Source organism: Periophthalmus magnuspinnatus, chromosome 5 (assembly GCF_009829125.3).
Source record: "Periophthalmus magnuspinnatus isolate fPerMag1 chromosome 5, fPerMag1.2.pri, whole genome shotgun sequence".
Taxonomy (NCBI): domain Eukaryota; kingdom Metazoa; phylum Chordata; class Actinopteri; order Gobiiformes; family Gobiidae; genus Periophthalmus; species Periophthalmus magnuspinnatus.
This window is the reverse complement of record NC_047130.1, coordinates 20,553,326-20,573,339: the sequence shown is the minus strand read 5'-3', so window position 1 is coordinate 20,573,339 and position 20,014 is coordinate 20,553,326. Positions and strand designations below refer to the sequence as shown.

The following is a 20,014-nucleotide window of genomic DNA, read 5'->3' as shown; positions in this document are numbered from 1 at the left end:
AGCAGATGCAACGTAATTGTAAGGTTGGTGGTTTAAACCTAGCTCTGACATGTGAATAATGACGATGTGTCCTTGGGCAAGACACCTCATCATTCTTGCTTCTGGGGTAGTGAATGATTGACTGGGAACGCAGATTTCGAGCCAGGTTTCCATCATTTAAAACATGTAAATACACCAACAGAAATAAAAAAATACCTTGAGTGTACATAAATAAAATTAACACAGAGAGAGCATTTAGGAAAACAACAATACTTTATTATAGATTTACATGAAGACCTGAATTCACCTTTACATGTTTGGAATTTGACAGAGCCTCAAAAACCTGCAGATTCAATACATTCTCGTGACCCACCACCCCCTTTTTACACAGTGAGATAAACCCATTCAAAAATCCATTATTACATTTAGTGTTTTACCAGAGATTTTCCAGTGACGTTAATTTTATAAGAGTTGCAGTTTTGCTTTTCCAGTGATTAAAAACACATTCACAATTTCCAGTTAAAATTGTTTACTAAACGTCTAAATTTCAGTAGTTTTAAGTAGTTCAGTTTTTTAAAAAAGTAGTAGTTTTTGTGGGAAGAATATTTGGTTTGGTGCTGTGAGGTCAGCAGTAGTAGTGCACAATGCATAAACGTTTTTCAAAATAAAAGTGGAGACAAAAATATAACCTAAGAATAACTCTGTAAAGTGCTCAAATTTCCTGAAAATTTAAAGAAGACACACATGCAGCACGTTTGATATAGTGGAGGTACAGTGTAATATAGATTTTAGAGGAGATATTAAGAAGTACTAATTTACAATAGGAATATGTCAACACATGAGTAGGAGTGTGTAAAATGGTTTCCTCTATTAAAACAACAAATGTCAAAATAAAATGATCCTATAATTCCTTAAATATCAGTACATAAAATTCTCTAAAAAATCCCCCAAAAAGTTGGACTAAAAATCATTGAGTTTTGCTACCATCTATAATTACATTGGCCGACCCACCCCCCGTTGTATTCTCACATCTCACCACTAGATGCTATCTATGTTACTGCTGTCTGATAGTGTGCCAGATTTGGTCTGACAGAAGAAGACCAAAGCGCAGAGGTAAGCCTGAACAAAGGCCAGGTAAGGGGAGGCGGGGGGCAAGTTTCACATCTGCCATGTACTGGTGAAAAAAGCAAACAGATGGTAGCTTTAAATTGTAACATATCGCCAATGTAAAATAAAATTATTCCTCAATATGACTACACAGTGACAGAGGAACATGTCTCAGAGTGCCTTTTATGGTATATTAATATTTTTGCATGTGTTCAATTTTTAATAGTTTTTACATCTATTAAAAATCATTGTATTTCCCCAATTGAGTCTTTCATAATAAATCTCTTGTTTTTGTATTGCAGCGAGTTGCTGTGTCAATGTCCCAACCATTTCCTATAGACATATAATTAAATACATAACTCTTGTAAGTCGTTGGTACCTCGTTATCAAACTGATCAGAGCAATGTCCAACTTCTCACACCCTTCACCTGCTGCTAATCAAAACTATTACTACACTACGTTACAATCATAGGTGAGATGCATACCATAGATTTTCTCATGCCTTATTGAAAATGAAAAAAAAAAAAAGTCCTGAGGTTTGTTACAGCTTATGGGGCAGTGGTACATAAAATTTATACCTTTTGTGGACTGATTTGGGGACATAAGTTTTTTCAAATGAACTAAAGGATGCAGTATCATGTATCAAACAGTAGGGGGCATACTATCCAAATGTTCAGTTAAAGTGTGAGACCAAATAGGGAGAATATTTGAGATAAGTTGTCTTGAATGTTTGAATAGGTTAAGTAGGTGGATAAAATTAATTAAATGTTAACAATTTCAAAAAGGCACAACAAAGGTTAACCAGCTTTGTTGCCAATGACGATAATGAAATCATCTGAATCAAAAGAACTCCTAAGAACCTAAGAAATGTTGCTGTTATGAATTCAGTTAAAGTTATATTAGTTTTATGGCTATAGTAGTTACCCTACAGCCTGTATGGAATATTTCATCTCCCAACACTTATTTTTTGGAAAGTTTATAAGAAAAATGAAGTAGAGAACTTGCAGGACTAGTCTACTCATTGTTTAACTGCTAAGAAATGTTGATGTTATGAATCCAGCTCATATTTAATCAATCAGGGCATAAACTGCATATTAAAAATGATATTAAGTTGTGTTCATTTGACAAGAAAGATATAGTTAGTTAGATTAGTAAAACTGTTTTTGTGGCGTGATTCTAATCTTTCAAAACCTCATTTACAGACTATACTTCCTCCTCTGTCCCCAATGCTTTCCATATATGAATGTGATCATTTTAATATTTCACAACAGTGGCGATTCATTTGCCCTTTTAAGGATTTCTTCATAGCCCCTCTGTGGTAAACGCATGGCACAAAGTAAAGTACACTACACCCATAATATTTATATATCCACAACAATATCAAAATAAGTTAAAAACATCCCAACGAAACTAACTACCATTACGGAGACAAAATTCTGTGTAGAACAATACAGTGACTGAAGACTATAGGGGGGTATTTCAGGAAGTAGGCTCTAAGAACGCTTAATACAAAAATTCTATATCAAATTTTTATATTTAATTTGAAAATTGTGGAATACTCCAGGTGTATGGAGTCAAAAATAAGCATTGGTACATTTTACAGTTCAGTTCATGCCTGTCTGAATATTGTCATAGGGATAATTACAGATATATTGATCAATTTTTGTCCCATTCAAACTGTTTTTTTTTTTTAAAGAAACTAGTCCAAAGAGATAATTGCCTTTGTACCAGATTATGCAACCAAAATCTACTTATTCAAAATTTTGTGTTCAAGATCTTTGCCGTTTTTCACTTTTTTCACAATCTCTAGAAACTACTGTGTATAAGTGTAGCAGTTTATTTTCCTGTGACATTTTAAAACAGTCAGCCATTTTAATAATCCTTATGCTATTATCGTTAATTGCAATTATTTCCAATTTTCAATATCCTATGCCTACCCCTAACTGTGAGATATATCAGGAATTTCTGAGCAAATTAAGCATATTTCCCTGAACTAGATGGTCTCTGGTTCAGTTCTGGTGGTGAATGGCAATACAACGCTATGTAAAAATTGCAGTAAATGTCTTGGATGCTTAAAAAGACTGAAATAACTGGCTTAGATCGATGCTTTGTGAATTTTAAGGTGTCTTTAAACCTGTATGCATTATAGTAAAAAGTTTTAAGGTCAGGATAAGTTAAGATACTCCAGATTCAAACAAAACTTCAACTTGACATAGCCTTACTTCTTGAAATACCCCATTATTAGGTTAATCACATATCCTGCTATTGATTGCATACAAGTACAAAAAGTCCAAGGTACATTTTCAGTAGTGTAAAAACAGAAGATTCGGTTCAGGTTTTGGGCAGGAGTAGCTGAGGACAAAAAGGTGCTTGTTTGGCTGGGTAAGCGAGGTAGGGTTCATCGGAAACCATCGAAAGTGGCAGGAGTGGTTTAAATAAAAATTTAAATATTTTACAGTTTTTAGCACCAGTCGAAAGTTAAGACACAGTTTTCCCCCCCATCAGTAATTTTCAAGTTGTTGCTCACATCCTGTTTGTAGTGTTATAGGGTGCATTCATGTGGCATTATAATAGTCTAAAATTCAATACAATTGAGCAGGTCAGATTTCTATGTTGGAATTTGCGTTTTAAAAAGGCAAAAAATTAATCTGTTAAAAGGTGTTTAGGCAACACTTAAGTTTAGAGACTGCATCACTTCATCATTAACTAAGTGGTAAATTGTGTGCTAGTTAGGCCTGGCCATGTTACAAGTCTGATCTGTGGCATGGTGACCCATTAAAAATTCATGTTTTTAAAAGGTCATTCTGGTAGCACTTTAGTTTAGGGACCACATCACTTAATCACTAACTGTGATGAAACAATATGAAAGATGAAACAATATATTTTGGGACTCAATATTTATCTTGTGTACCATTTCTTTGCAATAGTGGGCAGGCTCTTGCCATTTTTATGAGCTCTAGAGGGTGAAATAAATAACTTCTATGGCTGATTATTTACTTCTTGCAGCTCTGATCTTATAATGATAACTAATTTTAAATTTACTGGGATTATTTTGTTTTGTGATAGTGGCATAAAGTAGTTTCAATATTATCATTTATCTCCATACTTCTCTGTAACAATATATGGTATTTACATTTTTTTGTTATCATGACAGGTCTAGTCCTAGTGGTTAATCTGGTATTGGGTAGTGTTTAAAAAGCACTTATTAGTGTATAGTAAGTAATGTGCACTAACACCCGTGTGTAAAAAAAAGTATTCATATTTTTTCATATCTAGACAAAATGTGTCTTGCTCCAGTACAGATATTTTGTATAAGCAGCTCTTGAGGTAAGTCCGCTGTGTACTGTCTGCATCCAATTATAAAATGTTTTATTGTCTGACAATCAGGAAGTGTGCATTTGCATGCTAGTTGTTGTTAGCATCACCGTGACAGCAAAAGTCCATTCTGAAAGAGAACCTAATATATTGACTATGGGTGTGTTAACACTTGTACTATAACTACATCAAAATTGAGACTAAACTGTTAAGCCTGAACTGTTAAAACTGGACTAGACCAGGACTAAATCAGAACTAGAACGGGACCAGACCAAATCTACATTAGGATTTTGGTCTAGAACTGGTCTCAAACCAGGTCCAGAAAAGGAGAAGTATAATCGCGCCCTCAGATGAATCATTTTCCTATGTAAAACTAATAGGGAGTTGTGTCCAAACTTTGACTGGTTCTGCATGTGCCACAGTCTCTCACGTCCTTCTTTGACTTTGTGCAATCTCTGTCAGTTCCTTATAAAAGAGTCCATTGCTTTAGTCGTTCCAGTGCATTTGCGATGCTTGGCAGACACATTGGGTACCTCGGGTTTAGACCTTGATGTCTTCCTGGACGCTGAGCTGGGAGAGGGTCTTTTTGATGCGCAGAGCAGTAAGCCGAGCTGCTCCATTTGAATACCAACACTCACGCATGATTTTACCCATAACCCGCAAGGCCTGGAATAAAAAATAATAATTTAACAACAGGAGTTAGAAGAGGCAGAAAACAGAGGTGTAAGTAGTTAGAACTGCAACTGGCCGATTAATAGTTCATTTTGCTATTTATATATTGATGCTCAGGCCTTTTAATGAGAATACTTTGTCATAAAAATCTTCTGTCATATGTTTAGGATTCTGTGTAGACTAGATAACAGTATCATAAATTATTTTAATGTCAAAGACAGTGATAATATTGCATCAAAATGTAAAAAACAAAAAAACAAAAAAAAACTATAAACAATATATGTTTTCATCATTAATACACTTGTACTAGTACATATTCTCCACCTAGAGGACTTCAGTCACCACAATTTAAACATTAATTTGGATAAAAAAGATTTTTATCATTTAGTTGACTGGAATAATCTTTGATTAGTTGATCTCTAAAATATTGGTTAGTAGCAGGAACTTACAGCTCTAGTATTCAATTCAATGAGGAAGTCTAAACAAACCATGAGGAAGTAGATTTAAAGAGTTTTCTAAATCTTGGTACATTTATGGAAGTAGTTTTTAATGTTTTATACGGATGTGTATACTTCTTTGTTTTGTTTGTTTTTCTGCTTGTACTGCATTTTAACCAGGGCGCAGATGAAAAAGAGAGCCCAAGTGATCTCACTGAGTTTCACTGTATAAATAAAGCAAAAAAACCTCAAACCTCATAACTCTGCCACCAGTTGGGGATGTTGGGTCGGAGTTTCTGGTCACACACGACTTTCCTCATTTCCTCGATGGAGGGGTCAGAGGGCACCAGGTCGAAGTACGGCAGCTGGTAGTCCTCCAAGATCCCTGAGGACAAAAGTAGAGATTTGAATAATGTAACAAGTAACGTTTCCACTAGAAAAGTTGCATAGTGTATTGTCAACTCTATATTCTATTTGATTAACTCAAGAAAGCCCTACCTCCAGTGTTGCAGCGGCGTGCGATCTCCCAGTAGACCAGCCCCAGAGCGTAAATATCTGCACATTTAAACGAGTCAAAGTGACGCATGTTTATAGTCTCGTCCAGGACCTCAGGAGCCATGTACCTGTCCGGAAACACATCAGGAAATTAACTTTAAAAAGGGGCTGTACCAGATTTTTTTTTCGAGAAATATTGTTTAATTTGTTTTGCCCCAGTAAAGCTATATTGTAACAGCAGCTCTTATGGTCAAAATTATACCAAAGTGTACTATCTGCATCCAATTATTATTGTTATTATTGCGTTTTTTTTATTATTAGCGAACCAAGAAGTGCATTGTCCGCATGTTAGTTGTTGTTTGCATTATTGTGACAGCTAAAGAAACTTGTGAAAAGCACTTATAAACTTATTAGAGTGTAAAATTAAGATGCCTGAAATACATTTACAAAGTGAGGAAAAACTTTGGACCACTGCAAACACTTTAAAACGAAATTCCTCTGTTTTTCACCTTTTTTTTCAGACTGCTGTGTGCTATCTACATCTAATTATAAAGCTTTTTATTTTCCGTGAACAAGGAAGTGCATTGTCAGCATGCTAGCTGCTGTTAGCATTATTGTGACAGCAAAATAAACGTGTGAAAAGAGCTTATAAACGCATCACAGTGAATAAACAGTTTAAAATGATTTTTTTTAGACTACTGCATACTGTCTGTATCTAATTATTGTCCATGAACCACGAAGTGCTAGTTTTTGTTAGCATGAATGAATGAATGTTTATTTAAAAAGGGACAGAACAGAGAGCATTGCCACATTTTAAAACAGTAACCGATGCCATGTCCATAAGCCATCTAACCAAAGGCTAATTTGCAGGCCTGGTCCCTCACATAAAAACAGACAAAAATATTGACAGACATGCAACACATTATTACAACATTAAAAAATACACAATTAAATTACTTCAGTGTTCACAAGCTTGATTTAGTTTTAGCAACTGCTTCACTTTGCAGGTGAACTGGCTCAGATCTGTGAGTGTTTTCAGTTCGGCAGGTAAAGTGTTCCAGATCTGTGGCCCCTTAACAGCAAATGCACTTTGACCAAAGGTGGTCTTGCATTGAGCTGGTCTACAGTCACCATTTGCAGCGCCTCTTGTGGTCACACCGCGGGGGTTACACCTCTGAATCATATTACTTAATATTTCTGGAGCAAGTTTACCATGAAAAGAGCTTATTAATGCATTAATGCAAACGGTGAGTAATTAAGATGCTCTGGATACTTTAAAAAAGTGAGGAAAAAGTTTGGACCGCTGCAATTAACTACTGTACAGACTGCAGTACCTCTTGGTGCCCACTCGTTGGTTGGGGGCGATGTCGATAGTGTCGGAGGCAGAGTCGTGTCTCACGGCGAGCCCCAGGTCGGCGATAGCGCAGGTGCAGTTCTTCTTTACCAGGATGTTCTTTGACTTCAGGTCTCTGTGAGCGATGCCGGGCTTTCCTACAACACAAACAGTGAGAATACAATATCATATCATTATTCTTCACACTTCTGTAGTTGGGGTAGATTGAAAGAAGCAAGACTCCACCAACTACTACCATCACTCACAACATTCAAATGTCTTGCCCAAGGACACAGTGGCAGTATGTAGTATGGATCACATACTACATACAACTGCAGACACTATACCATGGTATTTTGAGGACTATAAGTTTTCTGTAAGTTGTACCGTTTTTGTTTTGTTTTTTTAATACATTTCATATTTAATTTCCCCGTATTTATTTCCCCTTCATATATAAGACCATAATGGTGATATTTTTTTATTTGGAAGCAGGAGTGAAACTCCAGTTTGGTCTATGGTGGGACAATAAATCGATGGAATTTAGAACTATCCTCTGAAGGGAGCTGTAACGATACCTAATCATAAATTCAATAAGTATGTTATTTTGATGAGGCTATTAATATACTACTATTTGCCAGCTGGAGCTCACGTGGACGTGCTTAAGTTTCACTGTTGTTTTCTCCTTATGGTGATCACCAGTAGTAACAAAGACAGTGCTGCTGAGCACATGCTTTTGTTTTAATAACTAAGATTTCACTCTGCGGTTTCCTGAGTGAAGGAGGATGATTATGGTGCTTTATGTGGACTTATTTGGCTGTATCTTTACACACACATGCTCCACATGGATATACTACACCACATTTACTTGGGAATTTTACTTTTACCAGGACCGAGGAGGAGTTTTTTTTGGCAGAGTTTGGTTCATATTTTCCTTTTCTGCACGGATGCTGCAGACTGTGACTGAATGTGGATGTTATTAAGCACAACACTTTGACTGTGAGACACTGTAAAAGTCCTGCACTGGACGGTTTTTCTTTAGCTCTTCTGTAACTGGTAAGACAGTACACTGCGCTTTTGGCACTTGGCACAGATATTAAAACCCAATGTCTACAACGTGAGTGGTGCCATTTCTTGGTGCAGGGTTCAGTTGTGACTTGTGTTGTGACCTGCACTGCTGTTCATTCAGTTGGCAGCATTTGATGTTTTATCTCAGAACACCCTGGTCACACTGACTGTCCAGCATCTTATGAGTTCAGATATTGTACCTAGCAAGCATAAACTCATAATTTCCCACCAAATTGGAACAATATTGTAAACGTTTAGTTTATCAAGTCTAGTTTAAGGTCACGAAAACTACTTCCTGTGTTCCGGCTCAGCCTTCTACGCTAATGGGAAGTCTTACCCGACAGAACTATTTAAGAAACAATTGAAAAGTAAAATATAATGTTTTGGGTTCCGTAGTGTAGCTGATTAACTGTTAATATCTTACGTAAACATACCAGACAGTTTGTTGTCTATGTGTTACGTTAGTGTGCTGTACTGTTATTCAGCCTGTTGTTCTCCATTTTATTGTTATTATTTTATCTTTAAAGGGAAGTTATAATAAATACAATAATAAATTTCCCCCAAAAATGTGACTTAAAGTCCAGTGGGACTTATATATGTTTTTTCCTCATTATTACACATTTTTTTTGCTGATGCGACTTATATTTCACTACATTATCAAAAGGGCAGCGAGAAATATGATTACTCACAGAACAGTTACAGGATTTTAAAAATAATTTGTTATCATTAAAGCAAGTAAAAAAAAAATGTAGTCTTTCTGTTAAGGGTCCTGGGAAAGTAAAGAGGTACTACTATAGGCACGACATTTAATTCAAAATCTATTTGTAATTTCAGGAGAGTTCCCAATAGGTGTGCGTTTAAGGCGGGGTACTTCCTGGACAGTGGTCAGTTAGTCACACCACAGGACTGACCGCTAGACCAGTTCCCCTTTCAGGGAACAACTGAATTGAGTTTTACTATTTACTATAATATTGACTAACACACAATATTACAAGACAATAAATATATTGCAACAGCACAAAGTTCTTCAAATGACAGTAATTTACTGCTGTTTTGAAAATATCTAAATGTAAGTTTTTGTGATTTGACTACTAAGGAATGTTCATAATTGTTTTAAATTTGCTTAACCAGTTGTGTCAAAAGTAGTGTTGTCAATTTCAAACTTGATTTTGATACCAAGTAAGACTCCACACTCAATATAGATCCCAATACAACAATGTAGCTTTTTTAGTATCGATATCTCTTCAAATGATTACCTAGTTTAGATACTAGTTCTAGTATCGATTAGTATCTAATTTTTGATATTTTTAACAACCATAGTGAAAAGTACACTACCAGTCAAAAAATTTGGACCCACCCTCTCATTCAATGTTTTATTTTTTTATGTTTACTACTTTGAAAATATTTGTGATACATACAGAAGACATCACATATATGAAGAAACATATATGGAATTATGCAGTAAAGAAACTCAACTAAATATTTTGTATATTTTATATTCAAATCTTCAAAATTTTGCCCCTTTGCTTTGTTGACAGCGCTGCAAACCCTTGGCCTTCTCTCAGTGAACTTAAACGTGTCTTAAAGAGTAGTCAGACATGTCATCACTGATAAACCTGACCTGCATTTGCCTTTGTATTTTGTCAAGTCACAAAGTGAACTCTGTGTGTGTTTTTGCCTTTTATAAAAGCCCTTCTAGGGACAGACATCGCAAATTAGCCATGGCTATAAATGTTGAAGTATGTTACATGTCTAATGTACATACTTGTCCCTATCAAAGAAACAAACAAACAAATAACAATGATTGTCACGATTAAGTTTCCTGGAATGGTTTTCACTTCAGAGCTGTGCCGCAAATCCAAAAAGTGTAAACCAGGGTTCAAAGCAAAGGGTGTTTTATTTATTTATTAATTATTTTTTTTAATCTAGAACAAGTTTGGAGTTATTCAAGTATATTTTTTCTTACTACATGCCATATGTATATTCATAGTTATGATACCTTTAGTGAAAATCTACAACGTAAATGATCATGGAAATAAAACATAAAAATAAACGGTGGGTTCAAGCTTTTGACTGGTGTATGACACATTTTTGTGACAAATTTATTGCTATACGCATATCATGACTAAATATTGCATCTTTGTCTCATATCGTGCAGCCAAAACCAATACTATAAATGAATCCAACACTTGTATCTTTACAGTTAATTACAGTTATGTTAAAATCTCCTCACGTTGGAGAAATAAAGCAGCTCAGGACATGATTGCTCTTCTGTTGAGATGAGAAATGAGTCAACAACATGTGAGATGAAGATTCATGAGTTATGTAACGTCAAAGGGGACATCTTGTTACAGTCAGAAGAGGAAAGTAGAAGTTGTTCTCTGATGATTTTGAAGTTGCATCTGACATTTTAAAAGGAGTGATTTATAACAAAGGGGCAAAGCAATGGATAACAGGCTACTTTTGAGTTTTGATTGACTTTTGGACTTTTAGATTTCAACTATTCAGATTTACAGCAAGGGCTGCAAGGTTAATCACAAATGAACCAGAATCAAAAACACAATTTGAATGGTGGTAGTTAGCAAAGTCCCAAAGTCTGTAGGTATTTTAAAGTCCTCTGCAAGCAAATATATGCCCTGGTAAATCCACTGGGTCTTACAATGTATAAGTTGTAATTTAATAACCTTGTAGTTAAACAACTAAAAAATGCATGGGACTCCTGTATTACTTAGACACTTTATAAATATGATGAAAATATGGTAAATGGTCACATTTTTATAAATAGCACTTTTCCACCTTCAAAGCACTCAAAGTACTTTACATTAAGGAACCTCACCCATTCACACACACACACACACACACACACACACACACACACACACACACACACACACACACACACACACACACACACACACACACGTTTACTTGGGGATAAATCAATAATGCCAGCTGTGGTTTTAAAGGTGGGGGTGCAGTGTTGACTCCAAATTTTAACAGATGGACCAACAATATCCTTGCCAATGGATATGAAACTGTTTTCTGCATAAATAATAGTGCAGACATTTTATAAAATCTTGGGGGACCTATTTTGGACTAAGTTGTGTTTCTTGCTATTCAGTGTGTGTGCTTCATTATGTGTATGTCAAATCACACTCCCAAATGGGAGGCAAGAGTCAGTTTACATTGTATATCTAAAAAGTAAATTCACAAATATTGAACCTGGTCATTTCTATTATTGACAAAACTCTAGAACTCACTGTATTACAAAGAAAATCTGCATTTTAACAATATTGTTTTAGCTGTCCCCATCTATTGTGGAATTTTGCCTACCCTGCACAGTCTTAGCAATGATACTTGCAGTTCATCGTTGACATTTCTTTGTGGTTAGCTAAGACGTCATCCAAATGCTACAAAATTTGTCCCTCTAACATTATCAGTTTCCTTAGTCACTCGTCTCACAGTAGTTGTATGCTATGCACTTCTCATTTTATCTCAGCCAGCTTGTCTCCAGGATGTCCTTCTTAGCTCCTATTTAAACTCTTTGTGTGGAAGCATAGTAAGACTTGAATGGACACTAATGTGCAGTGTTGAGTATATTCAGCTCCCCAGATCCCAGACTAATGGTAAATAAACTTTAAAAAAAAAAAAAAAAAAAAAAAGTAAACCAAACAAAAATAAAATAAACTGCCTCAGAATCTCCTGCCTCTCTTTACAAATCTGAGAATCATTAGGACAACACTTATTTTCCCTAACACCATCTGTGCTAAACATTACAGGCCTATAGAATGTTGTGATGTCATCTGAAACTCAGCAATAGGTAAGGTTATTCCTTTGGCCCAGATATGGTAATGTCAAAGCTATGCATGTTATGCTAAAAGTTGCAAAATGAAATAAAACTTCAATTATAAGACAAACTAAAACAATAAGATTTTTTAATAGATGATTAGTCAAGATCATTGGGATTACAGTTGTCCCTCATTTATCGCAGAGGTTAGGCAATAGGTGAAATCAGCGAAGTAGTCAGATTTATTTTTTTGAATTATTATATATGTTTTAAGGCTGTAAAACTCCTCACCACACACTATCTACACTTTTCTCAGACAGGCATTAGCATTTTCTCACATTTCTCTCTTGTTTAAACACTCTCAAAGTTCAAACCTTCGTAGGCGCCTTTGTCGGTGCAGAACGTTTCATCGACATTGTGGGTTTTGCGTGTTATAATGAGGGACAACTGTAAACGTTGCTGCTCTAGTCACATCACTCAAAAACAAATGGCAAGGTGGGTAAAATGTCTTGCTTAAGCACACAATGGCAATTGAACCTCCACCCTTACCTTGCGTTCCCAGTATCTCCATGTGCAGGTGTGCGAGGCCGCTGGCAGCAGACAAGGCCAGTTTTATCATGCCTTCAGTGGTGACGGAGTATCGGTTCAGGTAATCGAACAGAGAGCCGTGTTCATGGTAATCAGACACGAGCCAAAGCTGAGTCCATGTGCCGTTATCTGAGACGAGAGACGAGCAGGAATTATACTGAGGTTAAGTTATAGAACAATTAAATAAACAACAAGACAGGCCAAGTACATTCTATATACAAAAAGAGGTGGGTGAGTTTCTTAGAGCTTATGTGACAATTAAGATTACATTGTGATTCACTTAGGGTTTGGTCCTTGGTTGAGCCCAGTTTAGTCTTGATCTAGTCCATGTTTAGTTCTGGGCTTGTCTCATTTTAGTTTGAATTTTAGACATACGGAAGGCAAAATATATGGAATTATGTAGCAAATAAAAACCTACATGCTTTTTTAAATTTTATAGTCACATCATCAAAGTAGCCACTGTTTGCCTTGTCGACAGAGCTGGTTTGAGCCCAGTTTAGTCCTGATCTAGGCCATGTTTAGTTCTGGGTTTATCCAAATTTAGCTTTTGATAGGGTGTGTTTGCAAAGAGTGAATACACCCTTGGTAATTTTACATTGGCCCAATAGTGAAACCAAAATCCCTACATTTAAGTAGATTACATAGTTTTTAAGTGCAGAAAGGTTATGTGCTTCTCTTGAGAATTCACACTTTAAACAGAATATAATGTTTGCCTTGTATAGTACGATTAAACATAAAATTGGAAAACAAAACAAGTAAATTATGAGTACAAAATGGGACGGTGATTTTCTTAAATCATATATAACAATTGATTGGACAACAATTACTTAAGGTATGTTTGCTTTTATCCTGGTTTGGTCTTGGTTTGAGCCCAGCTTTGTCCTGATGTAGACTTGGTACAGTCCTGTTCAAGTTTTGGTTTAGTCCTGGTCTAGTCCAATCTCTAAAGTGGAAGACTGTCAGAGGTGCGACTTTTTCCATAAATGCAACTAAACCGTACTTTCTTTGGGGTGATACTTCCCATTAAGTGGAAAACCTGTTCCTTTCAATGGAGAATTCGGGAAACGTTTCGGTGCTAAAATTTGGTTGGCTTGTGTCAGACATTCAATGGTTATGTGCAACAAGTCAACACTGCACCGATTCTTTAGAAAGCTTTAAAATGGCTCTGTAGTCCCTATAGAACTTATTTGCTGTCAAGATTCGCAGCTTCATACCAAATAATACAAGCCAAATGGCGATGGCGGTGCCCACGGCAACGTCTGGAGTGAGGTGAATAAAGATTTCTTCATTCTATCTTCTAATTGCCCTCCCCCGTTCACTCATCATACGTTTCTCTATCAACACCATGTACTGGGTTTTACCTTTATTGTCAGCCGCTATAAATCCCAATATGTTCTCATGTCGGAGCATTATGGTCTGGTAGATCTCGGCCTCTCTGAACCAGGACCGCTCCTCTCTGGATGAAAAGATTTTGACTGCAACATCTCCTCCTCTCCAGCGGCCGCGCCACACTTCTCCAAAACGCCCTTTTCCAATGATCTCCTGCAGCACGATGGTCCGGGCCACAGTCCGCTGCACAAACAGAGGCAGGCCTGACGGGGGCAGAGCAGAGACAAGTCAACCGGAGCTCAGCCACCAAATATTTTTATACAAGTTTACATTACACTAAAGTTTGGACACTTTTTCATTTGTCTTTATATTCATGATCACTAGATTGTAGATTCTCATCAGAGCTATGAATTAACATGGAATGTAGTAAACAAAAAAAACCCTCAAAATAACTCAAATAGCCATTAGCCACCCTTTGCATCGATCACTGCTTTGCACAATTTGCATTTCTTGACCCCGATTTGGCACACCTGTGAAGTGGAAACCATTTCAGGAGACTTCAGCATGAAGATCATTGAGAGAAGGCCAAAAGTATGTGACACTGTTGACAAAGCAAAGGCTGGCTACTTTGAATTGAATCTGATTTTTTTTTCTTTTTTATTGGCCGAGTTATTATACTTTTTTTGCTGCATAATTCCTTATATCTAGCGTCATATATTTGATATCTTCTCTATGTATATAAAATGTAGAAAGTAATACACCTAAAGAAAAAGGCCATAATTAACAAGTATCTGTTGGTTTGGTTTAGTTTTCCATTGTGGATAATGGTAATAGTGGTTTTAAAGGCAGTCATCTGGACTAAGTTGAGGTTTACACCAATTTCTTATGTTCTTTTTTTACATGATGTTGTCATTATCCATCAACCCACCAAAGAGAAACTACCATGCTTGTTGTTGTTTGTAACTTCTTTTCATTTTGATTCTAAAAAAATATATCTGACATTTAAATTAATGCCTTAAACAACAAAATTGTTAAGCAATTTCTAGAACTTTGTGTTTTTCAAAGTTAAAGGCCAAATCGAAAAAGGTTGTATGTGGACAATAAAATTAAACTATTTTCACATTTATTTCCTGTATGTACCAACCTGAGCCTGAGCCGGAGGTGGACAGGTCGTAAATGAGGTCCTGGAGGGTGCGGTCTTTGGGCAGATACAGGTGCTCACAAGAGGGGTCCTCCACCTCCAGCCTCTGTCTATGGTGATAGGCACGGTGCTGGTACTGGTACAGACACAGGCCCAACAGCAGCAGCACACAGAATAGGAACAGAGGTCCCGCAACCACGGCTACCAGCTCCACCAGACCCCACCTGCCCCCGGGGCCATACCCACCACCCAGAGCAGGGGCAGTGGTTCCTATGTAGAGACATGCAAGTTCTGCATTAGTCAAATTTTCTCATCTAGAGCTGAAAACAGAAGATACTTTTTGTTTCATGTAAACTCACTCATTATATACATATATATATATATACACACGAGGGTCATTCAATAAATAAGGTGAATTTTTCGGTATAAGGACTTTTAATACAGTTAGAAGCTTACTTTTTTTTTTTTTTTTACTTGTTTTTCACATGGATTTAGTTTCTTTTGCAGATAAAAAAAAACTTTGAGAGTTTTGGCAATTAACAAAGATGGCCAACCAAGAAGCATGCTCCAGGATTGAACAGCGGTCAGTTATCAAGTTTTTGGTTGCTGAAGATGCAAACCCGTTGAAATTCATAAAAGAATGTCAACTGTGTATGGTTCGATCACCTCAGGAGACCTCACTTCTGTAGGCCTCCCAGGCCTGCCTTTATCCTCAACACTGCTTCGTTCTTCTTTAAACAATTTAGCCCACTTGTAGACATTTTTTTGGCTGAAACATGTGGCACCATACACAGTTGACATTCTCCTGTGAATTTCAACAAGTTTACACCCTTCAGCAACCAAAAACTTGATAACTGACCACTGTTCAATCCTGGAGCATGCTTCTTGGTTGGCCATCTTTGTAAATTGCCAAAACTCTCAAAGTTGTTTTTTTTTTTTTATCTGCAAAAGAAATTAAATCCATGTGAAAAACAAGTAAAAAAAAAAAAAAAGTAAGCTTCTAACTGTATTAAAAGTCCTTACACCTTATTTATTGAATGACCCTCATACATACATACATATATATATATATATATATATATATATATATATATATATATATACACAAATAAAGAAAATCGACTACTTGAAGAAAACAGAGGCAATTAAAGATGTATTGTGCAACATTTCTAGTAGACAGGTTGCTACTTGTCTCTGTGGCGATGCATTACCTGGAATGTTCCACAGAATATGCTTGCAATGCCATTCTTACTTTGAGCAACCTCTCTAAACACATCTGACCTATAACTTGGCCTGACAGCAGCACTTGCTTGTCTCCAGGGAGATGTTGAATGCCATACTGTGAAACATTCCAGGCAAAGCAAAACATCAGGTAGCGGATGCCCTATCAGAAAAGTTACATAGTGCACCTTTAAAAAAAGATTTACTCCAAAATTGCTCAGACTATGGTGTCATAACTTCTGTTTATACATTTTTTTACATTAAAAATTATGTTCAAGCAGCAAAATGATTATAAATCAAAATAAGAGCAAAAAACAAAACAGTATTTATCCAGTAAAATTGCACCATATTAGCCCCTCCCTCCTCACCAGTGGGCACTTTAAGGTCGATGCTGTTGCAGTAGTCTGTGTAGCAGCAGTGGATGTGCATGAGGCCCTCTGCGCTCAGGCAGAAGAAGGGCTGACCGGCCGGTACCAGTTTGTCCCGAGTGATGCATGTCCGAATGCGCTGCTCCTCGCCCCCGATGATCGACGACGAGGCCATACATGCCCCATCCGTCTCACAGCGGGACCCCTTTGCCAGGCACTGGGCTGTGGAGCAGTTACACCAGAGGGCTGGAGAGGAAAGGGAGGATAAGACAAGAGACTGGTTAACCTGAAGTTTGTGAAGGGAAAGTAAAAGGGTGCCAGTTAACTAAACAAATTCTTGGTCTAAACTGGATTGTATATTTTAAAAGCTACAATATACAACTTTTTGTTCAAAAAATAGATGATCTTGGTTGTGTTTACTGCACTGAAAAAGTAAGAAAAAATGTGTCCTTACTCTGACTGATCTCGCATATCCACAAACGTGACTCTTATTTGGCCTGGAGAAGGGCCTCCTCCTGTTTGTTTGAAATTTTGTCTTGGCTATAATACACCCAGTATGGCATGAAACATAGCCATTCTCCCTGGAGAATGTTCCAAAGTATTTTTTTTTACTTTTAATTTCGACAGAATCATCCAGGTGAAGTGCCACCTCCAACAAGTTACATACTTTTAATGAAGGGATGGCATGATAATTGCTTCTATAGTGTATGAAGTGTTTCTATGACTATCTGTCTCAAAAATGCACAATAGACCTATTCATACAGAAAAGTACTGATAAATGGTGCATGTGCTTGTATTACATCTATAAATATGTGAAAAAATCCCAGATCAGTCACTCTCAGGTCTGCTTAAAACCCACAGTATGCCATCTCCTTTTTGCTTCTTTTTGATCCTAACAAATCCTTATAATCTTATAAAAATCCTTATAAGATAGAACTAAGACAACTATAAATGCCTATAAGCATACAGCTCTAGTGAGTCAGTGTTATCGTGTGAGGTTTCAGTGGTCAAACTAATTTGTTTACTGTGCATTTGATAATTTATGTAGCCGATTTTCATTTATATTATTTAAAATAACAATAATGTTTGTGTTTGTCTGAACACAACAAATACAATCTCTCTTTCTATTGTTTTGTTGAGTGCTTCTTGAACATAAGTCGGTTATGACTCAAAGAACAATAGGACAGAAGAAAGATTGGCCAAAACACAGAGGAAGCGTTAAAGTGGGAGGTGTGTGGTGGCTGAAGCTTTACCAAATGATTACCAACTGATTAAATAACCGTCTGCAGCTCAAAAGACAATAAGAACCTTTATCATTACAATCTCTACTCGGACTGAGGGAAATATGCGTTTTGGCAAATTGTGAAAAATCCCTTCAAGGTTTTCTAGCAACATTTATGTGGCTCTGACTCATTCAGATCAACACCTACCTCATACAAGCTGTTATTCAGTGAGATGAAACAATGCAGTCGCAAACATAAAACAAGACCTGACCTTGGAAAAATGAGAATGTCTCCGTTTGTGATGTAGTAAATATTCCCCAAACTGGGTCATTCACTGCAGAATCTAACATGTGCAGTATTGTATTATTACACAATCAAAGAATGGTAAGTTTTGAGGAAATCTGCAACAAAAAATTAGTTGTAAAGAAGCCTGTTCACCAACAATTGGAATTCGGGAAAAATATATGATGATGAATCGTTTCCTAAAAAATTTTGACTCAATGCGTGAAATGATTTGATTATGTTTATCTGACAGGAATGAAAAGTCATTCAGTAGGTTAAGTTTTTGTGAGCTTTTTGTGACGAACTTTTTTTTTGAGTGCACTTATGGCTCTATTTTTCATGGGTAGAATAGAATACACAGAAAAACAAACAAAACAAATACGTATACAAGTCCATATAAAACATTAAAAGGTGTGCGAGTAAAAGTTCGTTACCACATAATGAAATTGCGTTTGTAAAGAAATGGGACCAAGCTAAACCACTTGAAAAGCTAATAAACAGTACAACATAGAAGTAGGCTTTCAGTTTTGATCATTTACATTTTGTATTTTAGACATATGAATGAATATTTAACACTAGTTGGGGAAAAATACAGTTTTAGATATGCTGTAACAGGTTTAGTTATAAATGATTAATGAAGGGGAGATAGTTAATATTATAAAGTTGCTTCCTAGTTATGTAATCCTAGAGAAATGTGTTATTATTTTATGCTAACACTGTAGGCAACATTTTATAAGCTGTAGTAACACGCTTTAAAACGCTATTTCTGCTCCCTGACGTTTATGATAAGCAATTGTAATCGATATTTAAGTCTGGCAAACAAATGACAGAGACGACCTTGTTTTACATAGAAGGATCAATTTATCTGTGGCTAAATGCTAAGCTAACACGCTAAGCTAACATGCTAACCGTCAGACTCGCGATGATGACAGCGCGGCGGTTAAGAAAAATAAATTACTCACCGTGGCAGGCTTTAAACTGGACTGCCTGCAAAATCAACAACGCCACATAAATCCCAAGGTTAGCCATGGTCGAGGAGGACCCGGAGCATCGCATAAATAAAGGTGAAGTTAGCTCAAGTAAGAGGTGGCCATTGATGTAATGACAAACACAGAGGCGACTGTCAGAAAATGGGAAGACACGCCAGCCCCAGCCGCTAGGAAGCAGCAAATCACTGCTCTTTAGCTAAGTCTGGAGATGTATCAGTTATACAATTATGTTAAAACAATTAAACAAAAACATATTTTTGCAGCCATCTAAATATAGTTTGATTAAGTGAATGCGTGAAGTTAACACGTGGTAAGTTTGCATGCACTTCATAAAGTTAGCTAGCATGGGGAGAGGCAAGGAGGCAAATATGAGAACTTAAATATTTAACGACAAAATGTAGTTGTTTGGTATTTGATCTAACCTACTAATTTACAACTACAATCATCTTATAATCAAGTCATTAATTATCTAATACATATTTATTTACAAGTTATTTACAGTCAGAAATCACATTGGAATATATGGCAACAGGCTTATTGTGTACTAGCATACATATATACATACATACACACATACACACATACATAGATGCATACATACATACATATACATACATACATACATGCATACATACACATAGAGAGTATAATATGATGGCAATCTCAAAAATGTACTGTAGATT

The 20,014-nt window shown here is 36.4% G+C and overlaps 1 protein-coding gene across 1 annotated transcript; it reads right to left on the bottom strand.

Annotated features, from left to right (window-relative positions):
* Window positions 1–233: 233 nt before the first annotated feature.
* On the bottom strand, window positions 234–19,491 carry LOC117370722 (activin receptor type-1B-like). Its single transcript, XM_033966244.2, has 9 exons — window positions 19,305–19,491; window positions 16,838–17,083; window positions 15,252–15,518; window positions 14,140–14,370; window positions 12,740–12,907; window positions 7,340–7,496; window positions 6,009–6,133; window positions 5,765–5,895; window positions 234–5,067 (listed from the first exon to the last, which is right to left on the bottom strand). The coding sequence occupies exons 1-9, from the start codon at window positions 19,396–19,398 to the stop codon at window positions 4,942–4,944; spliced, it is 1,545 nt and encodes a 514-aa protein (XP_033822135.1). The 5' UTR covers window positions 19,399–19,491; the 3' UTR covers window positions 234–4,941.
* Between the last annotated feature and the right edge of the window lie 523 nt (window positions 19,492–20,014).